Below are 26799 nucleotides of genomic sequence, written 5' to 3' on the forward strand. Positions count from 1 at the left end.
TAGAGCTAAGAGAATGCCAGGCGGATAATTCACTTACGGATACTGCCCGTGACCATTTTCGATGGCTCCTTGGCTGGAACTCGGCGAATTGGGGCGCGAATCGCTGCGACGGATTTGCTTCAGGTCGCGTGCCGTGTTTGAGTTGGAATTGTTTGAGTTCGTCTCGTAGGGCTATAAATAATGGAATGAAATGAAAACGTACAGATTGTATTGGCTATTTGTTTAGTTGCTCTGGCACTAACACGCACACGCCGTCTCTAGCGAATGCCAACTGTTTTGACGATCCCCAAAGACTAACTTCGACTCTATCTAATCAGAAAGCAAACAGGCGGCAAAAAGCCCACCAAAATTTATTAAATATTTTATACAATTGATTTGCTATTCAAGGAGTAGGCACTCGACTCTGACTGGCGTTCGACTGGGTTTGCTTTCGGCTTTTGCCGCAAAACCGATTCGATCCGGCTCGAACCATGTGCGGTTCACTTATCTCCCTTCGTTTTGCGACTTATATTTCGAGGGCGAGAGCGAATACCTCTCCAAAACCATAAGCTTCTTATCGCTGTACGTTTAGGACTAATTAGATGGTTTCGGGTTATGACAGCTGATATCAATCATAGCTGGAGTTCAAAGTTGAGTGTTAGCCATTGCAAACCATCGGTTTATTTGATCACCCATCCTCGTCATGACTTGACATCATTTAGATGATGTATGTGAATACTGTTTCTACTTGAATATAATTTGGTTTTCAAGGGCCATTAAAGTTCTGTTCGAAAATTATGAACTCATTGTGGTCACTTGAATCGATTGAGGGTAAGTCTGTAAACGAAGAAAAAATCCATTTCAGATTTTTTATTACTACTACCGACCAATTGATTAAAATTATTACCAAATAATGAAAGCCTATTTTGCACTTTCAGTATTTATCAGCATTTATTATTATTAACCACTTCAGAAAGTTGAATGACTCGGCTCAGTGCGACTGCAGGTGTTGGCTTAATACGTTTACAACCTTTAAAACTGTGTTATCTGGGGAAAGGGCGGGAAATGATAGGCCCGAGATATGGATCCTACTCCTAGCAATGTTGCCAAGCCAAACATTTGCAATTCAAAGCCCTGAGACAGCGATGCAAATACTGCAGAGCGGGCTGAAAACGAAAGCAGAATTCAACAAATAGACAATGCAAATGTAAACAATTCGGAAAGAATTGTTTAAATATTGAGCTACTCTGGTTGCTGTTGTTGCCGTTGGCGTATTGATAAATATTTGCATTTATCTATATTCGTATTTTGCTTCAGTTTACTGTTTCTTTATGCAAGAAAACGAGTTTCGAAAACTTTGTCGATTGTGCAATGACCTGAATAAACCCAGAATAAACGCGGGCTCTACACTCATATGTATCTGTACGCAGGTTGTCCTCATATCCACAGATATAGAAAATAGAGCAAGTGGTAGACACCTGTTTAAAGATAACTTATTGTTGGAATTTCGCCTTCTTCGACCCACACGCTTAGCAAACAGATGACTTCTGTTTAATCAAAGCCGACACAAATGTCAAACAGCTTGAACAACTAAAAAGAATCGTTTCACAAACTGCTAAGAGGCAAGAACAGTTCGTGCATTATAATTGTATTCAAGTCAATCAACTCAGTCAAGGCTGCAGACACGCTTGAATTCCCCCCAAAAAAGTGGCTATAATTTGTATCTCAGAAGTTTTTGACACAACGCTGTTTAGCCAACATAAATAGAGACTAAAGGCCACACAGGAAACCATCTCACAAAACTAAAACCAGCAGTAAATCAACGAGAATCAGAAAGAGAAAACACTTTAGGACAAATTAAGCTATACAAATAGTCAACAAAAGCATTCACAATATATAGAAATGATTAAAACAAACATTAATCTAAGAAAAACATGCGAATCTGAAGAGTAAACCGAAGAGATGGCAATAATTTATGAGCGAGGCGACGACAAGTCTTTCAATTGTCTCGGGCGAAACGCTCGGAGATTTCAAATTAGAAGAAAAAACGATTGCCAAAACAAAACTAAAAACAAAACAAACAAACTAAGGCGCTTCGGCAGCAACAAGAAGAACAACAGCCGGCTATAAATAAAAAGCGTTTAAGTATAATTGAGCAAAAAGGCAGACAGTGAACCGGTTCGAAGCAGATGCCTTAAACTGACAGAATAAAAAGCGACTCCGACTCTGAGTCGACCAAGTTTGCCCAGTTTTATTGCCCCCGCATATGTGCTGTCTTGTTTATACGATAATTCCATTTCGGTCCCTCTCCGTTTACCACTCGCACTTGCTCTATATTTATTTGCTCTTCCCGGGATGGAGGAGCATGCGGAGTTGCCGTGGGCAATGCCACGGAGGTTCCGGCTATCTAATCTCGCCGTTTGTTGACTCAAATTGGCCAACATGCTGACGATCGAATTTATTTTAGACTTAGCCGTACGCCATATAGGGGCAACTGCCGCTCGCATGGCTGATAAGTGCTCCCTGTCCCGTCTGTTCGCTCAACGGCCTTCTGGCTACAAATGAATTACTCAACAATTCCAGGTCGTGAACCATCCTCTGCCATCTATCTGCCGACTACGTGCCCACTCCCAGACGCCTGGCACTTTAATGGGGCCCGGTTCAGCTGGGTTATCGCTCTGCGCGGAGGGGCAAGTGGGTGCCGCTAATCGCTGGAAATGTGAGCAATGTTATCGCCGCTTCGAGTGCCACTGCTACTGACCCAGGCGATCCCAGCCGATCCGATCCCATCCGATCCTCCCAGTCTCCCACCAGTTGCTGTAATAAGTGCAATCATTGTTTTTCCTATATTCGTACACACACCATAACTACTATCTCCCGCGCACTCCCTAGTAAATTTCCATGTTTGCGCACTTAGCCGATACTCTGTGTACTCCTAGGTATATACAGCGGATTATTTATGATGCAGGCAAATGAGAATCTCGTTCGAGTACACCTCACAAATTGTTATTGACAAGCGATTCACTCAACTGCGTCATCTATGAACTAACCGATTCCTTCGACGCAAACTGGCCAGATTTGGTTTTTCAAAGAGTGTTTCCCATCATAACCAATGCAAACGGGTTTGGGTCAGTACCCTGCTTAAAGGCATAGATAGGTTTTCGTTCCCTCCGCCAAAAAATGGCCACCGTCTCCGGCTAGAGCCAGTTTCCTTAAGAAAACCAACAATTACTTCAGGGCTCAACTGAAAAAAACACGTTCGAGGCACATTAAATTTAAATACATCATCCCAATCTTAACTAGACATTTTCTAAATGCAGAACTAAACCCATTTATCGAAGCCAAAATAAATTCCTACTATAAGTCCCAACGGATTTCTCGAACTATTTCCTGAACTGAGCTGTAGCTGATTCAACGACCCAAATACTAGATCCCAAGGCACCTTTCGTACTTCCGGGAATCGGGGAATTCCTTACCCTAAACCGCACGTTGCTCGTGGAGTCCGAATTGGCCAGGGATTTCTCGGACGGAGAGTTACGACCCCCGAATTGAGCCCCACTATTTCCGGCAATCGCTCCACTGGCACTGTACATGGCCGAGTTCGACTCCAGCGAGTGGCCAGCACTTGGGGACCCTCCGCCCACTGCCGAGTGGGTGCTGGACGAGGCCGGGGGTGGTGGACCTCCCTCCGCCAGGCCGGCGTGCTTCTCATTGCAGGTGGAACAGACCTGGACCATGCCTGAAAGCGCAGAGATAATTGCGTTAGTTGGGATGACACCTCTTGTACCCAACGCACTCACCTTGAGGACTAATTGGACTAGCGTTTTTGTAGACCTTCATGGTCTTGATGAACGGGTAGTAGGGCTCCCGTTCGGCATTGGGGCAGCAGTAGACCAGGCGAAGTTGCGAGGAGGGCGTGTCCGTGCCACAGGTGTAGCAGACGAAAGTGGTTCTTTCGGCCACGGGCGTCGAGCGCTTTCGCAGCTGATAAGATCGCTCGGATTCCGGCTTATGAGATGCCTGAAAAGAGGTTATAAAACATGTGTTAGTCATGAGCTGATGCCAAAACCGGAAATTTGCAGATCCAATTAGCTGAATTATGCAAGAAACCACATCGGAGGTGTGAAACATACAAATATGGTTCTATTTAAAATCGATTAACGAAGCTGCGGTTTTAGCAAGCAACTGCCAAGTCGCATTCGCAGCAACGACCTTTACGCCATATGAACAATTGAAGTGAAACAAACATCAACAATCCAATCCCCCTAAGTGTGCAAAGCCCAAAATAGAAATCATACATTTATACGAGTCAATAACTGCCCAAAGCTTGCCATTTACTATTCTGTTTCGTTACACTAGAAGTTCGCAAGTCGGCTTTGATGTTGATAGTTGTTGAAGATGCTGACATGGATACGACTTTGATAAATTACATTCAAGTTGACTGACGGATTGGCACGCATGAATAAAACATTTCATGATGCAACCAGCATTAGGCTTTAAATGGACACAAGATTAATATCACTGAAAAATTGCGATTTTTCGTTAGATCTTTTGGGATTGGCAATCGAATCCATCTTAAATATTAAAAACGTGTAAATAGTTTTTAAAGATTCATGACCCAAAACCAGAATGCTTTACTTTTATTAAAAGTTACACAGTTTGTATACATAAAGTGATTACATACATACAAGGGAAATGGTCAATATATTTGAAAAATTATAATTTTGTGATTAGATCTTTAGGATTAGTAATCGATTTTATTGTGGTTGTTGACAATAAACGTAGGTATTAATAGAATCGAATCATTTCAAAAATATCCCTAATCCAAACCAGTATTATTTTCTATTAAAAAAAAAGAATACAGTTTTTAACTTAAACTAATCATTAAACAATTAAAGGCATTAAAGCTAGCAATTCCTAATTAAAGGTGGCTCATTTAAGGCCTGTAAACATAAATTTTGCGCCTTTCGGCTGTCACAAGGAAACGTGCGTTACGTATACGACCCGTCAAACACCCACACCCACACCCACACCCACGGGAACGCGTAGCCAGACGTCATCTGTGTTGATATGTATATATAATTATTATACGCACGTGGAAACACCCTCACGCAACTGAAAACCCGCCCCGAAAAGAAAAACCATAACAACTTGTCAACAAGAACGAACAGCAACATATTACGTATACGCCCGAGTAGATTCTCTCGTGCCCATTTGAATATTTTCATGCATTTTTTGACGATGCTTGCTAATCTTTTTTGCCGACCGTCAGAATTTGTGTATCTATGAATCTTCAACGCCTCTTGTATCCGGGCAGCTGTCCACTCAGATTAGAGAACAGCGGCGTGGGACGGGGTCCCGAGCATTCATTTATTTTATTAGGCACTAAGTAAATTTAATTGTTTGTTTACTTTCCGTATTTCATTGTGTCAGATTTTCCGACATTGATAGGCGCGCGTTTTGATTGCACAACGGGCAACGGACTTGGGGAACTTCCAGATACAAAAGTATCCATGCCCACGGGGAGTATCTATGTGCGAGTGCTTTCGGCATTTGTTGCTGCTTCCATTTTGTGTGTTTGTCTTCCCCCGTCATGCGGTTCTCGCACACATATCACATCAATCTGGACAGTGCCATGTCATCTATATTTATTGATCCAATGGCTCGGTGGCGTCTCCTCCTCCTGTTCCGGGCCCCGACCCGCCCCCTTCACGCCCACTTACAAGCCGACGTCTGACAGTCGGCTTTATGGCAGAACAAGTTCGTCATATTTTTTATGAATGTTCTTTCTGTTGTTCACTTTTTATGTTCGCTTTCCATGCTCACTCGTTGACTGTATTTCCCCCTACTTCTAGCCCCCCAAAAAAGGAAAAAAAACTCTTTTAGACCTCATTTTTGTTTGTTTGCTTGTGCTTTTTATGCCGCTGATAAGCATTTCGAAAATGGGGGTCATGACCGTTTAATAACTTTTTATGAGCAACTTTTTTCCGTTCTTTCATAACTTCTGCGGCGTTTGTTCTGTTAATTATAAAACAAAGTGGGGGAAATCTGCGATTGCGGCTGAAACAATTTTTGTTTGACGTGAAAAAGTTGGCCACAACTTTTTAGCCAGCTTTTAAGTAGATATAAATAAGTAGTTTGTAACTTTCATACTAATTAATGGACTTTTTCTTTCCAAGGGATTACAAAATACTCCGAACCGTGTCAGCTTACGCGTTTTTTATCTTCAAGTTTCATTATTAATTGTTTGGTCTATATTTGGGTCACTATTGATTGATTGCACGGGGATATTTAATGCCGCGAAGAACGCTTTCTGTGACGAGCGATTGGCATTGTTATCTTTATGGAATTATTGGTAAAAATAATCGACTGTGTTTTGTTTGAGTTCGCTGCTATCGTTGCTTTTAGGTCACAAGCGTCAAACATTAGAAATTAACTGGAGGGAAGGCTTTCTTCTGTATTAACTACACAATAAAGCTATTCAAAGTGGATTAAGGTGATGTTAAATCTGAAAAATCGGTCCCTAACTTCAGCGCGGTTACCTTTTCACTTTGCTGATCCTTCAGAATGAGGTACGTCTTAAGTTTCTTGTAATCCCGCCAGCCATTCGTATCCTTTGGCTTGAACACAACCGATGTGTTGCTGCTGTTGTTGCTCTCATTGCCGTTGGTTGTACGATTGTTGCTGTTGCTGCTGCTGCCTTCGCCCACCAACATGGCCAAGTTTTGAGCCATTTCGAGCGGCGGGTTAATCACCGGTTCACTGAGCACTCGAATACTTTGTATTTTGTATTGCACAAATGTAGATCATTTTTTCACAGCATTTCAATTGCTCAATTGCCTTCAATTGAGATTGAATGAATCACTTCTTATTAGCCCGTCGGCAGTGGTTGTTTTGTTGTGTTTGCTCTGGCAGATTAATTGGGGATTTCTCGGCGTCTGAGTGTGTGTGCGGCACCTTAATTACAGCACGATACAAATTAAAATTAATTGAAACCGATATAAACGTTCTTGCTCTCCTTCTGTTTACGTCGGCGGTGTGCAGTTGGGCGTGGACAAAACGCGATCGCGAACGCGGCGACGGATGACGCTCTCAATGGTAATGATCGCGATGATGAGCATGATAATGATGATGGTGCATCCGTATCCGTTCCCGGGGTGCTGCGAAATTCCGCGAGCACACGCGATCGCCCGCCGAGGGGACGCCGCCGATTAAGAGGTAACTAATTATGCATTACATGCAACATGCCGGGCCTAATGGAGGTGCGGCTGTGCGTTCACCAACCGCAGAGCAGATAATCTTCGCTTTAGGTTCTGTTATGATTATAGATTTTTTTAAATTCCTGTTCAGAAATATCTTATTGTATTCGTACTTTTCAAAGCTGAGATACAAAAACCGTCAAAATTATTCTGTTAAATCCTCTTCTATGTCCGCGGGTCAGGTCTTTCAATCAAAGGTATATAAACCCAAGTACTACTAGGATATCTATTCTAAAAATGAATCTGTTCAGGTACATTAGCGGCAGGCCCAACCTGTTGCTTGCCCAAAATGCAACTGAGTGCCGGGCACAAGCCACAAATGCTCCACACGATGGGAATTAAATCGCGTGAATACGAGTACTGGGGCTCTCGAAACGCCCCTCATCACTCATTAGTCGACCCCTGCCCCTTTCGTCTGCCCACCGACAATCACTGAAGCCCGTGCGAAAGGCGTGGCGTTGATAGCCGTAACAACAGACAGTGGGGGTGCCAAAACTGTTTTGCACAAGTCGGATAATAAGCCGCGCACCCGAGTGAAAGTAGATGCAAAGCGGGTTGAGGGATTTCCCCGGAGTTTGCCAACTTTTGATTGAGTTTTGGTTAAACATTCTAGAAACCATGAGCTTCGTAAGCGGTAAAAACTTGCTAGTGAAACTAAACTTCAATATATGTACTATAACTAGTTAAGAAAAACGAACTTTCAACATTTACATTTAACTAATAAAATGCCATTTAGACTTAATCTATAATAATAAAAGAAATGTTTTGATTTTAGAATTGTCAAGGAACAAAGCTAGCTCTTATAGTTTCCGAGATCTCAGCGCTCATACGGACGGACGGACGGACACGGCTAGATCGGCTCGGCTAGTGATCCTGATCAAGAATATATTTATGGGGTCGGAAACGCTTCCTTTAACCTGTTACATACTTTCTGACGAATCTAGTATACCCTTTTACTCTACGAGCAACGGGTTTAAAAAGTAAACCAATCAATTACAAGTTTTTATTTTAAATTAACAAAATACCATAAATCAAATTCAAATTAAAACAATTTCCATCATTTAAAAGCATACAAAGTGCCTATTTAAAAAACCTCTTAATTACAATTCAAAGTGAAAACAACTTAATACCCCAGGCGTGCGTGCTTAGATCCTTATTACCGAGCCAACTTTTCGAAGTTGATTGGATTGTCTGCCAACAGAAGTCAATTGCGAGTGGCGTGGTGAGGTAATTGTGCATTGGTAATGGGAGTGAAAAGCCCGGCCTTGGCCGAAGCAAACAAGGGCAAAACTAAAACTAAAACCCAAACACAACCCGAGTTCGAACTCGGGCCACGCCCACCCAAGTGGGTCAATGTGGGAGGACAAGGACAAGCCGTAAGCGGCTGATGCACGTGCGGGTGCCCAGGGGCGTGCCAATTATTTCTTGACCCACTTAAGAGCCCATGTGCGTGATAAACCGGGGAGTTGGTATTGTTGTTACAGTTTTGCCTTCAGACGATATAAATCAACATCCGCACGCAAATAAATCATATTAAATAACCGATAACAAATACATCTTGCCATCCGCCAGTGGAAAGATGCGAGGGAAGTAGCAGTACGGGTGTACAATGTACTTGTAGTGTTTGGTGAGGCGGAGATTGCACATGGAACGGTGGCTTTATTTTTAGAACGGTACACGCGAGCAAACGCGGGGAAAACGGCAGAAATGCGCGTGCTAAGAACGCGCAAAGTGAAACGGTAGTTGTTGCTCTCGACCCGCGCCGTCTCACTCGTTCAGTCGTGCACTTGTACTTGTACTTCAGCTCTTGCACACAGATACGCACACACACTGGGCGGGCTTAATGGCTCTGCCACCTCGCTGACAGGCTGAGATACCCTGAGCAATGACCAAAAAACTTGACCCGCTTGGCCCTAGGGATGGGATTTCTCGAGATGGGCTGTTAAAAAAATAAACCTATCAGATTATACACTATTCGAAAGTATAAGATAATATCTTACACCCAAGAGATACATTTTCTTTTTTCAACTTTGTGTAAAAAATGTATATAATGGTTATAAAATCACTTGTTATCTCGCTTTTTTTAAAAAACCGAAGCTCTTTAGAAGAAATTATCTAAATATCTTCATAATAACTGATTTTAGTTAGTTATAAATCATTTTTCGTTCGCACTTCGTTATTAAACACGTATTCTTTAGCCAACAATGTATGTATCTATTATAGAGCTTTGCATACTATTCCATTGTCACTTTAAAATAATATTATCTTTTTTGTATGGCAAACTCGAATGAAAGCTTCAGCTTGGTTTGTTGGTAGCGCACTGAAGTGTATTCACGTTTCCGCCGCATAAGCTCCATTAGTTGTAAATCGCGTCACTTATAACCGTATTTCAAGCGGCTTTAACTGCTTTAAATTGAATTAATGCTGCGATTGATGGTGGCCGTTTGGCGCTTTAGTTTCCCGCATGGCCATCAATGAACTGCCGCCCAGCCATTCGATTGACCAGTGCACTGAGCCGAGGTGTGAGTCACTCGCCCGAGCGGCAATCACGCGCTCATCTCCAACGACCGACACCTTTTGTTTAACCCTTGGAGATGATAGCCGGCGATTAACTAACTGGAAAAGGGCGCAGAGCTGCTCGTTGCGTTCTTTCTGTTTGCTGTTTTTCAGCAGACGCGGCATCGTTAAGTCGGCGGCTATAATTTGCTTTATTTTCTTTCGAAACCTGTTTGGGGCACTGCCACCGTTACCGGCTACCACAGACATTGAACTTTGTTTGCGTTTATTATTAAATACATTCGTTTCGGCTGCTGTTTCGCTGTTGCTCTCGTTGTTGTTGTTGTCACACTTTATACTCGGCATTTATCAATTTCGATTTGGCACACATACGTATGGGCGCGTTTTGTTGATAACACACACACGCACACACAGCCAACCTTCTGAGCAATAAACAATTGCGAATTGAGATTGAGATTGAAAATCGCGCGACGATGGAACGGTATAATGATGCCAGCGACGGCCGACGACGACGACTGAAACTGCGGCGCGGCGGCAAGAACGGATCGAGCGCCCGCTGTCGCCGTCGCCGCCGGCCGCGGCGCTGGCTGCGACGCCGGCGTCCACTTTTTGCTGATAGAGAGCCCTGCGACGCATTGTTGTTGCTCGTTCGCTCGTTTTGTTCTTGCGCCCGCAAAGGAAAACAAAGCAAGAGGCAAAGAGAAAAAGGCAGAAGGCAAAGGCAGCTAAAACAAACGCAAACAAACAGAACAAGCAACGCAGCGCCAGCGGCAGCGGCAGCGCCGTCGACTGCGACTGCGGCTTGATGGGGAGCTCACACACACACTCGTAGAGCACCCACACCCACACGGTCACGAATCGAAAAGCCAAAATGGAGCGGCGAAACGAAGTGAACCACATTCGCACTCAATTGGAGCGGCGAATGGGGAGAGGAGCCAAGCCTAATCAGTCACTTCTTCCGGAGTAACTAGTTCGGCAATCAGTCACTTTTACCGAAGGAACTAGTTCACCTTGTATGTAGTAATCAGCCAGCTTTGACTTAGTAAATGGTTCGGTAATGAGAAAGATTCAAGTTCGATTTCACTTAGAAAAGAGTTTGGTAAGCAGTCGGATATCATTAAGTAAGTAGTTCAGTAGTCAGTTAGATTCCACTTAGTAAGTAGTTCGGTAACCAGTTATATTTCACTTAGTAATTCGGTATTCACTTTTCATTTTTGATATTTAATAAACTTAATATTATTGTAAGTATTAAAAAAAGTATTTTTATAAAGTATTGCTTTTTTCAATATTTTTTATCAGGAAAAGGAGTTGTAGTTGGTGTCGAGTTTGTATTTAAGGATTGATTGCCGCAAAGTTTGCAAAGGTTTCTACTTCTACCAATTTTGGATTCAATATCTCATTAAATCAGCTTAAGGGAAGTATAAAAATCCATTTTCAAATAAAGCAAATTTGAGTCTAAGCCCTTAATTTTGATTTCTAGTCTACTTACTAAAATCTAACTGCTATGGTAATTTAATGATCTCCCCCAGGCATTTGCAAATATTATTGCCTCCATAAACGTTTTCTATGTTAGAATAACATACGGAACTATTTGTTTGAAAACACAGAAAGCTATAGTTCGCACCAGCCGGCTCTAATTACTGAAATTAATTTGGGGCTCAATCAAAACTTAATTGCTGTTTGCAAAGCGTACGATTGCACAATATTAACAAATTTGAATTTCCCAGCGAATATTTCCACTCCAATGCTTCTACCCTATTTATTATCGCAACGCACGTCATAAATAATCAAACAAAATTAAACAACGCAACCATATTTAAAAATATTACTAGTACTACATGGTATTGTAAAACACTGTTTAAATAGCAGCATGAATGTTTTTATAAGAACCCTGTTTAAGCACCCAAAAAGTGTGCGGACGAATCGGAATCCCCTGCTCAGTGCTCTCGGCATGACAACCAAAATTGATTGATTTTGTTTTGGTTTTGGTTTCAGCAAACATACTTTTCTAATTGAATTGAATTCCGAATTGACCCCTCACAACGGTATTCGAATACGTTGCCTCCGACGACGGCAACCCTGAAAAATGAACAGGGGCAAAACCAGCAAAATCGAGAAGTCAAGTATTTGGCCAAAAAACTATGGCGAGGAAAAACAGTAGTACAAGCAAAGCAAAAGAAGTGATGAGGGAAAACAGTAGCAAAAAGAGAAGTGGGACAAGGCGAGGAGCCATGGGTCGGGGGTCGTCACCTCTGGCAAGTAGGCGCTGCCAACTACATGTAAACACCGCTGAAAAGAGTGGAGGGCGACGAAGACGCCGGGACAGAGGGAGACCCAGTGGCGGAGAGGCAGCAGCGGAGGCAGGCACTTGGAGGTCGTCATGCCAGAGCGACTAACTCGTGGAAGGAGTTCATGCACATATAGATACAGTCCGACTTCCGTAACTTTAGCTTTAACTTCGGGAGAATATTTTTCATGTCAAACTAAGTTGGGCAACATTTTAGGGCAAAACTTTTAAGAATATTACCAACCATTGCTGACATATCAGTATAGAGAAGGCGAAAAATACCTCAAAATGTAAAAAGTCCCAGAGGAGCTAAAAAGTTCAAAGTTTATGAGTGAAAGTAAACATGCTTAGTTTTTTAGGTGTTAAATATTAATTTGTAATTATTACTTTAAAATCTTTGTTTATATATATAAAAATCATACAAATAAATATCTCTCAAAAATAACTGATATACAAGTATATTTTACTTCCTTTTGCAATAATAACAATGTCATATTCATCTCTTTTATATTATTATAAAATGTTCAAAATATCAAAATATAGTGATATAATAGATATGTTTTTAAACATTTTACGAAAAATTATTATTATTTTAAAACCCTTTTTCTCTACTGCTGATAAGTCTTAATCTTTTGAACAACCACATTTGCCATCTTAACAATTCTAAATAGTATTAAAAACACTATCTTTTATAAGTGATACACCAGTTCAAGGTAGGGAGTTCCCACTGTAGATGGATATAGACAAATGCGTAGCCTGAGTGCAATTGCAATGGCGCCGAGCTGAAAAGCGGAGCAAATAAGAAACAGCAACACAGCCAACAAACGCTCTCCAACATAGATTGCAATGTTTATTTATTTAGTCGATGGCAACAGCAACAGTGCAGCACGGAATCTGCACAATGTGGGTATTTTGGCGGGCAGTTGGGGGCCAGAGTGTGGGGAGATGCACTCAGACACACTTAGAGACCCAATAATCCACCTGGCAACAGGAAAGCGGAAACAATGTGGGCGAAATAGCAAACGAAATTAAATTGGACAGGCGAACGGGGTGGAAATGTGGTGGAGCGATTCAAGATTAAATTTAATTCAGAGACCAAGTGCTCAAAGGCCTTAGGAAGTGGAATTAAATGAGGCACTTAAAGAGCGATTTCGTTTTCCGCAATTATTAAAGAGAACCCAGTTGGGTAATAACAAAGATTTTGCTATAATCATATACACCAAATTGGAAAAGAATGCATTTACTGGAGGTTAACAATTAGTTTAGGGTAAAATTGGTCAAAATAATTCATATTACGTGCTTCAATCAAGCATATACATAAACTTGCGTCTGCTTTGAGGCCAGGGAAACATGCAACAGCGGGACGGGAACCTAAACTCAGTCAGAATGATAACAAAAGCTAAGTAAACGCACCCAGGCACTGGCGGCCAAACCAACAAATGAGGCAGGGAAAACAAAGGAAGGCAAACAAAAACAAGAGGAGGCAAAGGAAGAGGCGGCTCTAAGCCCGCCGGGTCGAGTTGCTAGGAGTTGGGGCCAAATTAAATGTTAGTTCAAAGCAGACGAAGTGTGAAATAATCACATTAACTAATGCACAAACAACGCCAATGGACAGGAGGAGAGGCCAAGGCGACCAGACGCACGCAAAGAGACTAAGCCCCAGGAGATACTTGTTCAGAATCGAGCTCGTTACCAAGGAAACCACCATCTGCCGACCACCACCCACTCGGTCTCTTAAGTCATCGCCATCGTCATCTTTGTTTGCAGCAAATGCGAGGAGTGAATTGCCGGGGCACAAGTTGCCAGCAAGCAGCGGCAGCGAGTCTAAGGAGCATTGTAATGCTTAATTAATGACAGCCACGTTTCTCTGAACAATTAAATTCTATATCTGTCAGAAGGCTGACGGACGAGATGCAGATACTTAAGGCATTATTTGGGTTAACAAGTGTCAGCAGGAAATACGGCTATACCTTTTACATTTGGCAAAGCGAGGAATAACTACAAGGGAGGTATTCAGTTAGAGTTACATTTAAACCCTAATCGAACCTAGATGTGTTATTGATTATAAATACTCTTCTGAACAAAGATAGAGCCGAAGTTTGTGTTGCTATAATATTTTAAACCTACCCTAACACTTCCGCCTAATATAATTCAAAGTTATGCAAATCCAACAAACGAATTTAGAGTGCTGATTAAATATGAAGGGTTTTTTGAATATAGGTAGTTATTTATCACTTTATATTCATTTAAAAATAGTTCGCTTTTAGTCCTATTTATCACAGTGGATGACAGTCCACGTAGTGACGAAGCGGCACCAGGAGAGTGTACAAAATCGACTACTATATATACGCAAAGAAATAGAAAGTCGGATCGGATGACATCTCAGCTCGGACGCTCCGTTCAAGTAATACGCAAAACACCACTTTGAGGAATTTTTCCATACGAAAACTTTATTTTCTTACATTCGGCACGCTGCCATTCACTGTGCCTAGATTTACGATTGAAGCGTGCCGAATGTAAATATGTATGTAAATATATGTATGTAAATTGTATTTATTTAGTAGATCGTAAAAACATTTTTGTCACAAAAGAAGAGAACTTTTGATTGTTGAGTGTGCGATCGTCACCAAATTTTACTCGTTAGGTGTTTTGGTTTAATGTCTTTAACCATAAGATTATGTCAAACTAATTTACAGTGCATACAATAACATCCCTAATTCCAACTTGCCCCTTGAGACTCTCATTTCAATCTCCGCAATAATATTCTTATTAGCCGCATAATAGTGCAACTCATAATTAACAACTGAAATTTACCTTTTTGGCTAATCCGACTGTTTCAATCTCTGTGTAGATGTAAATATTTGATTTCCTGCCCAATCGACCACTCGAGTCTTATCAATTTTGGTACCAAAAATAGCCCTATTAGGGATTGCCAGGCGGTTCGGTACTTGTCATCACAATACCGTCCACTGATCCGCATATGGACGGGACTCGAACGACCCACTGAGTGAGTCCCGACAGCCGTAATTATTATGGTCGCCCCATTGGCCCCCACTCGAGGGCGCGGCGACTGTCTAAACAATTTTATCATCTACTGGAGCAGCGAGAACCATTTCAGTCTCTGGCTGGCGTTCGAGCGCGTTGGAAGTGTCAGTACTCAGAGCAGATTGCGTCCAAAAGTAGATTATATTTTGTATATATTTGATAAGTAAGTCCCCTTTGCTGAGAGAAAAAGAGAAATGGATTTGCGCGTTGGCTTTAGTGAAAAGCTAAAATTGGGCGCCAAGTAAGTGCGGAGTTTGCAAAACGAACTCGAACGATGAGTCATACTGGCTTGCCATCTTTTCCAGGGTTATTGGCCATAAGGTTGTGCAGTACAAGCTGGGCACGAGTCAGACCAAAGAACTGTCCACCAAGTACGGCCAGTTGAAGGGTCAGCAGCGTAGAACCCTCTACGACGGCGAAGCCTACTACTCCTTCGAGGGCATACCCTTTGCCCAGCCACCTGTGGGCGAGCTGCGCTTTCGCGCGCCCCAACCTCTGGCCTCGTGGCTGGGCGTCAGGGACTGCACCTATGCCAGGGAGAAGCCCATGCAGAGGAACTCCATCACCAACACTGCCGAGGGATCCGAGGACTGTCTATACCTCAATGTCTATGCCAAGAGACTGGAGTCGCCCAAACCACTGCCCGTTATGGTCTGGATCTATGGCGGCGGTTTCCAAATTGGTGGAGCCTCGCGAGAGCTCTACGGACCGGATTACTTTATGAAGCACGATGTGCTACTGGTAACCATCAACTACCGCGTGGGTGCCTTGGGTTTCCTGAGCCTCAAGGACAAGGAGCTCAGGATACCGGGAAATGCGGGTCTGAAGGATCAGATCCAGGCCCTGCGTTGGGTCAAGGAGAACATAGCCAGCTTTAATGGTGATCCCGACAACATAACCGTGTTCGGGGAGTCTGCTGGCGGGGCCTCCACCCACATCCTCATGCAAACGGAGCAGGCCAGAGGACTCTTCCACCGGGCCATAGTTCAGTCTGGGTCGGCCTTATGTGCCTGGGCCACGCAACCAGAGCGAAAGTGGCCCCAACGATTGGGGAAGGAGCTCGGCTATGCTGGCAACTTGGAAAGCGAAAAGGAGCTGCTCGAGTTTTTCCAGCAGATACCGGCCAGCAAGTTGGCGCTCTACTGCAATGCGATTGTGACGCAGGAGGAGGAGCGCGACTACGAGATACTGGCCTTTGCCCCGGTAATCGAACCATATGTCGGCGACGACTGCGTGATCCCGAAGTCGCAGCAGGAGCAGTTGTCCAGCGCCTGGGGCAACCAGATTCCACTCATCATTGGCGGAACCTCTTTCGAAGGGCTCTTCTCGTACCGCACCACGCTGGACGATCCCCTCTATATGCTGAGTGCCTTCGAGGCAATCATCCCGAAACAGGTTCGCGGCGCCATCGATAAGGACGAGCTGGCCGAGATGGTGAGGCGGCTGAAGAAGTCCTACTTTGACGACCCCGACAGGGCCAGCATGGAGCTCTTCGAGTGCCTGCACATCCTGAGCATCAAGAACTTCTGGCACGACATCCACCGCACCCTGCTCGCCCGACTGGCCTACGCGACCAGCTCGTCCACGTATCTGTACCGCTTCGACATGGATTCCCCGCACTTCAATCACTACAGGATCTTGAAGTGCGGCAAGAAGGTGAGGGGCGTGTGCCATGCAGATGACATCTCCTACTTGTTCTACGGCGTTCTCTCCAGTAAGCTGGACAAAAACACGCCTGAATACCGGACCATCGAGCGGATGGTTGGCATGTGGACAGCGTTTGCCACCACTGGGAATCCCAATTGCGATATCATCGCTCCTCTGAAGTGGGATCCACTGCGACCAGGTGTCGCGGAACACTGCCTTAACATTGCCGATGGCTTGGAGTTCATCCCGTTGCCCGAAAGCAAACAGTTCGTTCTCTGGGATAGCTTCTACACCAGGGAGAGTCTGTACTAAGGAGATAAAACCAATCAAAGGAAGTAAAACTTAAGTCGGTGGGCAAATTGCAGAGCTTTAAATGGTGTCTTCATTTATAAAATAGAACTACATAAAATAGAACATAACATAAGTGAGAAGCCAAACTATTAAATTGTTTACATTGTAACTATTAACGCCTTGCTTTGCTTTTATCAGATACTTTTAGATAATTTTGAGTTGGTTAGCTTAAAGAATGTAAGATGTTTTATAGGTCCATCTTAAAACCAATGCCAAATTGTGGAAACATTGCAAATCCCAAAAAAGTTTTTGTATGCCTTTATAAATCAATAAATACAATCTCTAAACCATCTGCCCAAAGCATAGTATATATCTTCTTTCAGTATAACAAAAAAATTAACCCAATACCGAAGCGATCTCGAAATTATCCCACACCAAGAATTATTTGCTTAATTTATTCCCCTGCAGTTTGTTTCCTTTTTATGGTGGCAACGTTTCTCGGTTGGAATTGATTTCGCAGCCAGTTCTATCCGGACTGGTGTCTGGGTCGTGTTTTCGTTTCTTTTATTGACTTTTGGGCAGGCTGCCAGGAAATTCTTGGTAGCCCAGGGAATACCGCAGGTCATTGTTGTCATTCTCATAATCGGCTCTCCTTTGCTGGTCTGTTCTACTTTTCGCAGCCATTCACAAGCTCATAAACTTGGGAAATGTTTAAATAACAATTAATCTTTGTTTTTTTTTTGGGAATTTAGGCGTACGGGTTTGAAATTTTTTAATGACATAAACAGGAAATGAAAACAAAAGAAGTTAGAAAAATTTAAATATGACTCATAGAATCCCTGTTTTGATGACGTAAAAGCACAATTTCTGCAAGGCCAAAGTTCTCGATAAACTGTTAGCCTTGAGAAAATGCAAATTGCCACTACGCCTCCTGAGATTTTAGAGGGTATCTCAGCGATTTGTTTCTACAATTGTTTATAACATATCTAGATAAAGTTTATGGCTCTCGTTTATTTTGGTTCTGGCATCGAGCCAGACCAACGGATCGATTTAAATTTTCGAACATTTTCATTATTTGATTTCGTTTGGCTTCCCTCGGCTGGCTTTAAATACATTTTGAGCATAAATATTTAAATTGCTTTCGCACTTTCCGCGCAATGGAAATCGGTGGGCGTGGCTGGAGGAGGGAAACGCACTGTTTGGTCTTCCGTAGGCTCGCTTCGGTTTGGTTTGCTTTCTGGCAGGCGGCCAAAAGAGAATTTCCACGGTTTACTGGGTTAAATTTAATTAATTTGTCTCGTCGCCCCAACCCAGCGCCATGATTTTCCCAGTTTGATTATTTATTCATCCTGCATTTCCCTGAATAGGCTGGCCGGACACCTCTCGCGCCCTTCGCTGCACTGCAGCATTTGCCATTTTATTTGCCTTTATTTATTTATTATTTTCGTGGGCATTCATTTTTTCCGCAGTTTGTTTTTGTTTGGGCCTTACTTTTTCCTGCGAAATTTACACAATTCCAATTAATGGCATTTAATTATTTATCCGGCATTTTACACATTGCATTCCGAGTTCGAGAGGCGACTGCGGCTGCGTCCCACCAGCTGTGAATTTTGCATTTTTATAGCATGTTGGAAATTTCTGCTCTGAATTTAAAATTCAAATTGTTTGGTTTCGTGCCGAGGGCAGGCGGATGCGATGGGTGGCGACGGGTGGTGGTGCGTTGGGGGGCTGAAGCTCTACAAATTAATTTCCAATTGTGGGCTACGGGAGGCTAATGGGGGTTACTTGTCCTTTTCAACTCAGAAATCCTTCGTCACATAATGAATACATTTCCAAATAGTTGTTACTATCAAACTTCTACCTTGGTTAACTTTACTAATATAAACCCCTTAAATTGATAGTTTCACAAAAGAAACAATAATTCTTACAACATAAGAAACGCACAGAAGTTATTATAGTTTTTCTGTTGACTAGTATCCATAAAAAATTCCCAACTTTTACAGTAGTAAAATTGTTTTATGGTTTAGTTTAACATCTGGATTGGTCAGTTCTGCCCAAACTTAAATCTACCAAAATAAAATGGCATTTACCAACCCATCACAACAACAAAAATAATCACAACTTCCTTTTTTGTATCAACAATAAAGTAAAAATTTATATTTTAAATACTAATCAACTTTTTAGTAATTTCGCTTCTATCTATGTTGGTAATTTCACCCCTTCCATTCATTTGCTCACGAGTTTTAAAGCTCTCACTTCGAATTACAATTTCTTCTCAATAATTCAATAACCAATTTAAGGAACATGAATGTAAGAATCTTTCATTGAACCGAATAAAATTGTGAATCATTCATTAGACACTGAGCACACTGAACCCAATTTTCGTGCCCCAGTCCCCGAGACACGCTCCAACCACCACTATCAATGGGCGAAACCAGGGCAATGTCTCAAATTTATAAATACATTTTCGCATTCAGGAATAAATTCGAAAGAAAAAAGCGGCGAGGGGAAAAACAAAATGCAAAACAAAACGAAAAAAGCGAAATAATCGCGGAAAGCTATTAAAATTTAATCAGAAACACAAGCGACCCTGCGGTCAAAATTCCCACAACATTCGCCGCCTTTACGAGGTCTCCTCCCCTGAGTGACCCCTCCTTGATCCCCACAGTGGTGTGGATTGTTCGGGAGGATGATAATGCCCCCCGCCCGCGGGACAGGGAAACATGTACCATAAAGCATGCACCGAAAACAAAATAGTCAAAGAAAAGCCACTTCTGTTAGATCAACTCTACACTATTGCGTCTCGATTGGGCGATGATAAGACAGGTATCTTTAGTAAAGAAATAATATAGACATATACTTGAACTTTAACTTTTCCTCTGTCATGCCTTCAATACAATCGGTATTAAATCTCTACTTTCTTTTTTTAGGTGTACCTTGAAGTACATATATGCATGTGGGGGCTGACGATGGCGACGACGACGACCCCACTGATTAATCGTTGGCACAGGGGAGAGCGTTACTCCTGGGTCAATCTCCATGGCGCCAGCATCATCATGGTCATCGCCGGCCTCATCGGAGTGGTCATAATCATCCGCACTGGGTGCGCTGTGGCCACATTTTTGTTTATTTTGATTCGTGCGACGCGAAAACTGCTCTCGTAAATTTGTTTCTCCTCCCTTGTTTTTTGTTTTGCATTTTTGCCAACGTTTGTTTTTTGCCCTTTTCCATTCTGCACTTCCTCTGTTTTTTTTGCACTGCGTGGTGCTCGTCCCGGCCACCGCCCCCAACCCCTTTTATTGAATTCCATTATTTATGCAAGGGTGAACAATATTGAAATTTTCGCAAAATATTTTGAAAAGCTCTGGTATGTGCTCGCCAGCATCCATAAACATTTCTATTTGCATATTCATACATTTTATGTGGCTACGCGTATACTGTTGAGGGGTTAACCTAATGGGAAACCCCCTGGGAGATAAACGTTTAAATTTCAGATTTAACGGGAATTTCTCTTGGATTATGAATCCAAACAAGACCCAAAGGTAGCTTACAACTCATGCAGTTAATAAACATTTAAGTCCTAACTCAGAAAATACTATTTTATGGATAACCATCATATTTATAGGACATGTATGGAAGTTACCATTGAGTCTTGAAGAGGTTCCCCAGCTCTTTGCGAGCCCCCGCTTCACCTCGACCCCATTTTGCAGAGAAATATCAATTGGGAGTCCGCCTGCGACACCGGATGAATCTGCTCCATATGCATGTATGCCAATGAGGGGCTGGCCATTTGAATTGCAAACTCACCTGGTGGGCGTTCCACTGGTGCATGAGGTCCTCGTAGCAGGGCAGGCAGGCCTGGATCATGCCGCGGGGATCCTTCGGTCGGGACCGTGCTGGCCTCGGATGCTGCTCGTTGAACAGGGGAAAGTACGGCACAGATGGTCCAGGTCTTCCGGTTTCCCTGGGCTTCACCGTACTCAGCTCGATGAGGCTTCCTCTGCGCTGCTCGTCGCCGCACACGTAGCAAACCTCGGTGATGGAGTTCTTGTCTGGCATGGACAAGTCCAGGATGCCCACTTCCGATTGCGGTTGACTGGGCTGGGAGACTGAGGCGCTGCTGCCACCATGGCGGGGTGCTGGTGGGGGGGCGCTGGAACTAGAGGAGTTCCGTAGATCCAGCACGGTGGCATTGTCATCTTCGAGAGTGGACGGTGCCGGCGGCCCCAATGGCCCTCCGCCCGGTGAGGGCAATGCACTGTAGGGATTACCCTTGTAGTGGGCCGACTCTCCTCCTCCCGCTCCGCCAGCGTTCACCTGCTGCAGCAAATGATAGGCAGCCGTCTGCTGCTGCAGCTGCTGATACTGGGCGGGATGGTAGGGCGCCTGCCCTTGGTATCCGGGCGGCGGGGCAGAGCTCAGCTTGTACTTCTGCTGAGCGTAGCCGGCGGATTTGGCCGGCGGCTCGCTGGGCGGTCGCGATGTGGGCGAGGCCGCAGGCATGTCCCGCGACTGTGGCCTGCTCAGGTATCTGTTGTGGTTGCTCGACGGCGTCGAGTTCCTGGGATAAAAGTCCCCGCCACCAAGGCCACCGGCTGCACTGGGATTTGGCGAGGGTGAGGCATTCCTTGAGGTACTGTGGTGCTGGTGGTGATGGTGTGACTGCTGCTGCGGCGAGTAGTGGCGTGCCAAGGCGTAGGGGTCGCCATGGCCCTCCACCAGACCATTCTGGGTGAGATGCTCCGCACTCAGGCCCAACACCTGGGCGGCATACTCGCTTTGCGTGGCCACATCCGCTCCTATGTAGCCCTTTCCGTCCACCCGTTTCATATGGTAGATGCGCTGCAGCAGGGGCTTCTTCTGTCGCTCATAGGCATCCCACTGCTCGTTCAGGGATCGAAAGCAGAGCATGCAGGCCCACACGTACTCCTGGCCGGGCGACACCCCCGGCACCCCGTTCGGAGGCTCATGGCGCTCCAGAAAGGGGAAGTATGACTCAGCTGGACGCTCCGGATTGTGGCGGATCCGCAGGGGCTGCGGCTCGTAGCCACCGTGTCCGCCACACACAAAGCATATGCTCATGGGCACATGGTGGTTATCGGGTGGGGCCGAAGCCCGTCCCGTCGCCTTCACTGCCGGATAGTAGTGCTGCGCGGGATGCGGCTGGTAGCCCAAGTGATACTGCTCGCCAGGAGTCCGGCTGCTCCGGTGGGCGGCTGCTCCGGGTGAGGGCATCAGCTCCACGGGCGGGTAGGGCTGCTTGGTCGCTGGGAGCGTTCCTGGCAACGAGGCTGGAGAGGTCGGGGTCGGCGTGGTTGCTGGCTCGGATTGCTGGCTGCCACCGCGAAGTTCATTTTTGATGTATGCCTTCGCCTTTTCCATAATATTTGCAGCTGCAATGACGAGGAGAACGGGATCATTAAAAATCATTGTTAAGCTACACACATAAAATGTTACTCTAACTAAAGAGTGAAGTAGAATTTAGGGTTTTATTAGATCAAGCAGAATTTCTTATTAGAAAATGTTATAGAGTTCTACAAAATAAGATGGTTACAAGGGAAAACAGTAAACCTGTTAGTGTTTATCTCAAAATCTTAAGTATGACTCGAGCAAATTTTCCGAAAAGTTTGATAGGCTTTCTTGGAAAACGGCATGTGACCCTGGTGCTATCGAACTTACAACTGGAACCTATTGGTTTTGGAATTCCAGATCCCCAGACATGCCTCCGGTCCAGTGGGCAGCTTTCAGTGATCACAAATTCGATGCTCGTTAATCGAACGATTGCCCATGGCGATAACCTATTTGAGCGCGGGTCTGGCGATAACTCGCAGCACCCTGCGATCATGATCTTTGAGCTCTGCGGGCATCGATGTGGGAAGTATGTATAAATAAGTGGCAATCGAAAAAGAAAAATGATTTGCATCTTAAAGTGATTCGACGATTTGTCGGACGTTGATTCTTGTTTCTGAGTCGATGCGGTGATATTTTCGATTTGATTTACTCCGCTTCTCGTTTTTGTGCGCCTCGCATTTGTTTCCATTAATATGTATAGCGATTTCAGGCATGTGACGCAAGTCGGACACTCGAAAGATCTGCGGAATACGGGGCTGATAACGAGCGGAACGGAAAGGAAGCCAGCGGAGAGGAAAGCCCCCGGGTCTGAAATCAGATACTCGAAACTTTTCGCACTTCGGAGTACCAGATGAATCCGGTGGGTCGCCTGGCCATACACACCGCCTATTTGTTTACGGCACGGACCAGATCCGAATGGTGCTAATTCGCCTTATCGAGCACACACTATACGTACGTGTGAGCCAAATCAGGCAGATTCGCTAAACAATTTTGTGCCGTCCTCGTTTAGCGATTCCCATCATCACCGAATCATCGTGAAAACTTCAACCGAACAATGCGCTATTTTGCAACTGGATTTTTTAATCGAAGTTATGCAATCACGGTGTTTGCGTCGGCTAATTAAATGTTTCATCAGTTATTCGCAAAAATGTAAGCAATTTTCCCGCAGTAATTTTCACTGGTCATAATAAAGTTGTATAATGTAAACAACAAAAGCAGGCAAAAAGGAAGTTTTTCATATTGCAATTATTTGTAATTTATTTATGCGCATTTTTATTGATTTTTTCCTTCAGAGTTGGTGGCTTTTAAAGCGGCAGCCAGCAGTTGTTTTTGCTCTTCGGCAGCTGCAGGGGGGAAATGTAGTTTCAAGCGCTCATATTTTGTATTTTTCCCCCATTTTTCTGGCCCAGGCTTTTAAGAGTGGTTTGCCGTACTTTTTTGCCTTGAATGGACTTACAGTTGGGGTCAAAATAATCGCAGTTTAGTGTTTTGGGTAATTGAATTAGAAAGTTTCAAGGCTCTTGACCAAGTTTAAAATGATAACCAAGGGTGATATTGTAAAATAATAAAAAAATATTGTTTTAATTTGTACAGCAATTTTGGTAATACATTTTAAATTGAAATCGTTAAGCCTTAATCACTTTTACCAATATCAAGGACTTTAAAAATGGTTATCTTCTTTCCCAAATAAATCAATTTGGTAAGGGAACTTTTGTTTTTGTTTTAAAAAGAATATTTTAAGTTGATTACTCTTGAATCTATTTCATTCTCTCTGCCAATAATAATATCGAAAATAAATATATTTAATATAAAAAATGTAAAATATTTGTTCTTTATATCCTAGCTCATATTCTGATCTCTGGAAAATAGGTTTCGTACCATATCTAAATATGTTAATAAGGTAGAGGGAGTAATTTACAAAATATTAAAATATAATTAAATTCCCAGAACTCTTCTTCCTAATGATAATAACAAAGAAATAAATATTAAACCCATTTCTACTGTATGCCGTTTTTTAAACATTCAATTTAAAATTCAAAACATTTAGCCTCATATCCCATAACCCTATCTTTGGAAAACAGTTTTCACAATTATGGGTTCGTACTTCTATTGTGGTGACCCCAACTGTGAGTACTATATGTTTTGCAGAGTTTTCGCCTGTGCCCGCACTCGAACATTGTTGCTTTTGTGGGCGCCCACCTGCCCCTTTCCCGCCCCTTGCAGTTGTTTTCAAAAGTTTTGTTTTTTTTCCTCCAGCAGCTCGCAGGAACATTTTTATGGCTCTCATGTCCTTGTTTTTGTTATGGAGGGCGTGGCATAACCCGAACAAGTGAAATAGAAAACCAGCGAACCAATGCTTAAAGTTTTCCTTTTCCCCCCAAAAGTAGAAAAGCTTGGCTTTAACCATTGAACTCGCGTTTATCGTCGATGTTCTTGGCTCCGTTTTTTTCTATGGTTATAGTTATAGCTGTAGCGGAAGTTGCATACAATAACAATAGCAAAACGAATGCAGGGGCATTGAACAAGTTTTCGGGACAAAAAATGGGGGAAAAGTTGCGTTGTTCGGAAAAGTTTTTAGCGCAGTTGAAAGTTCTTTCTTTCGCTCTCTCCTCGATTATACGTCGAGTTCTTTTTCGGGCTCGGCTGTAGAACTTGCAAAAGTGAGTTAAGGTGCTTAAGTTTTGCCGTCTTTATTGTTCGTCGCTGCTATCTATGCTTTTATTTCCGTGCCAGTTTTCCCGGGGAAAACTAAACGCCGCGGGAAGTTGCTGCATTCGGAGGAGATGGCCAAGGGGGCAAGAATTTAATAATAAATCTCGGAATGAAATATGAAATCGCAGCGAGCCAAAAAGGATGCTGTTGTGCATTTTCTGCGGATGTTCATAACTCACATTTCCCCAGCTTTGGCTGGCCTTTGACGCAATTGAAGTTACCAGCGAAATTGAATTTTAAAATTTGCATTGGCCAAACAAGATGGAAAGCGGAAGTGGAAACACCACTAGCAAGAGCAGCGCCGAATGCGCAGATAAATCCCGACCGAGATGCAGAAACAAAAACATGGCAACACGACAGCCGGGGGAGGGGAGGTCGAAAATGGAATTTATTAAATAGCATTCCGCGCTATAAACTGTGGCACAATAAAAACAGAAAAATCCGCGGGCCCCCACAAACAAACACACTTGCATAATCAAATAAAACAACTTGGACATGCAATTTTATGGCAGGACGTCGGCCCCTTGCCACCCCCTCCTCCATTCCACTTGGCCAACTCCTGCCTCCTGGTGCCTCCACACGCAACGTCAGCAGACCAAAAACAATCAAAACGAGAATCATATGGGGGATGTGGGGACTGGACCTAAGAATACCCTTACAAACCTAACTTTCCTTCGCTTTTTCGCGAGATTTTGATACTGTTTTTCAGAAAATACGCAGAAACGTTTAAATATATGGCTATACGAATTGTTCCAGTATTTCTCCTATAAAATACAATGCTTTGCTATATAAGGATTTTATACATGAACGATATCTTTCGAAGATATAAACCAAGCATTTCGATCTATTTAAATATGTGACAAACTCAGTAAAGAAATATATAATACAAATGTAGAAGGAATGACTTAAAAAAAAGCAATAAAAAGGATTAGAATCTCTTTTATTTTCTAAAATCATTCATTCAAGTTTGGAAATTTTCAACTCTTAAAGTTTGGCTTACGAGCTTTTGAAGTGTATACCACTAACTGAGCGAATGGGCCATTTTAAAAGCGGCTAAGACAAAAAGACCGCTCAACATTTTTTCCATTAAGGGTACCCAAAAAAACTGGACAGCTAAAAGGGAATCAGGGATCTGGAGAGGAGGCCATCGGCGAATTCAGGTTTTGGGACCGCTGGACAAAAAGCGAAGCCGAATAAAAAGGTTAAATTAATAACCGTAGTCGCTCTTTAAAGTTCAAAGCAAATGTGACAAATAAAAACCGATATCTGTCCGTTCATACAGACGCACATATGTACGCACGACTGACAAAATGGATATTTAATTATATAAATCATCTTTTTTATTTGGATTTTCGATTTATTTATGGTGGGGTTTGTCTGCGTTTGCTGCAAAAGGCCGACCTAATTAAATTGAAATTTTAATGGTTCTATAATTTCGTCTGCTTCATATATAAAGTAATTAAGCGTTGTTTGTTGGGAAAAGGTTTATCGGTTTGGGTAATTAAAAAGATTTGATTATAGAAATCAATTCTATTTGTGCACAATTTTACAAGCTTTTGTAAGGGACTAAATTATCAGTGAAATTTTGCACCCAAGAAATCAAATGTTTGGAAGGAACAAATATAAAGAACATAAAAATTGTGCGTCATCCAAATTGTTTTTTTTTTGTATCGGGTTATGCAACAAAAATAATATAAAAAATCTTATAAT

At 43.1% G+C, this 26799-nt stretch overlaps 2 protein-coding genes across 9 annotated transcripts in view; one reads left to right on the forward strand and one right to left on the reverse strand.

Moving 5' to 3' along the window:
* Positions 1–26799, reverse strand: part of LOC108026624 (zinc finger CCCH domain-containing protein 18) — a 72867-nt gene that overhangs the window by 44031 nt on the left and 2037 nt on the right. For 4 of the 8 annotated variants that reach the window (XM_017097637.3, XM_017097636.3, XM_050888028.1 and 1 more), the window contains 4 exons: positions 20833–22418; positions 3780–3999; positions 3456–3718; positions 38–171 (listed from right to left, as the gene is read on the reverse strand). In XM_017097637.3, the coding sequence (XP_016953126.1) occupies positions 38–171; positions 3456–3718; positions 3780–3999; positions 20833–22407 (2192 nt within the window). In that variant the 5' untranslated portion in view covers positions 22408–22418. Of the gene's footprint in view, positions 1–37; positions 172–242; positions 261–3455; positions 3719–3779; positions 4000–6521; positions 6937–10034; positions 10263–20832; positions 22419–26799 lie in introns of those variants that run through there. The other 4 variants (XM_050888029.1, XM_017097639.3, XM_017097638.3 and 1 more) reach the window with 4 other exon arrangements.
* Positions 15172–17393, forward strand: LOC108026627 (esterase B1). Its single transcript, XM_017097643.3, has 2 exons — positions 15172–15328; positions 15393–17393. The coding sequence occupies exons 1-2, from the start codon at positions 15282–15284 to the stop codon at positions 17044–17046; spliced, it is 1701 nt and encodes a 566-aa protein (XP_016953132.1). The 5' UTR covers positions 15172–15281; the 3' UTR covers positions 17047–17393.

This window comes from Drosophila biarmipes, chromosome 2R, assembly GCF_025231255.1.
Source record: "Drosophila biarmipes strain raj3 chromosome 2R, RU_DBia_V1.1, whole genome shotgun sequence".
NCBI lineage: Eukaryota > Metazoa > Arthropoda > Insecta > Diptera > Drosophilidae > Drosophila > Drosophila biarmipes.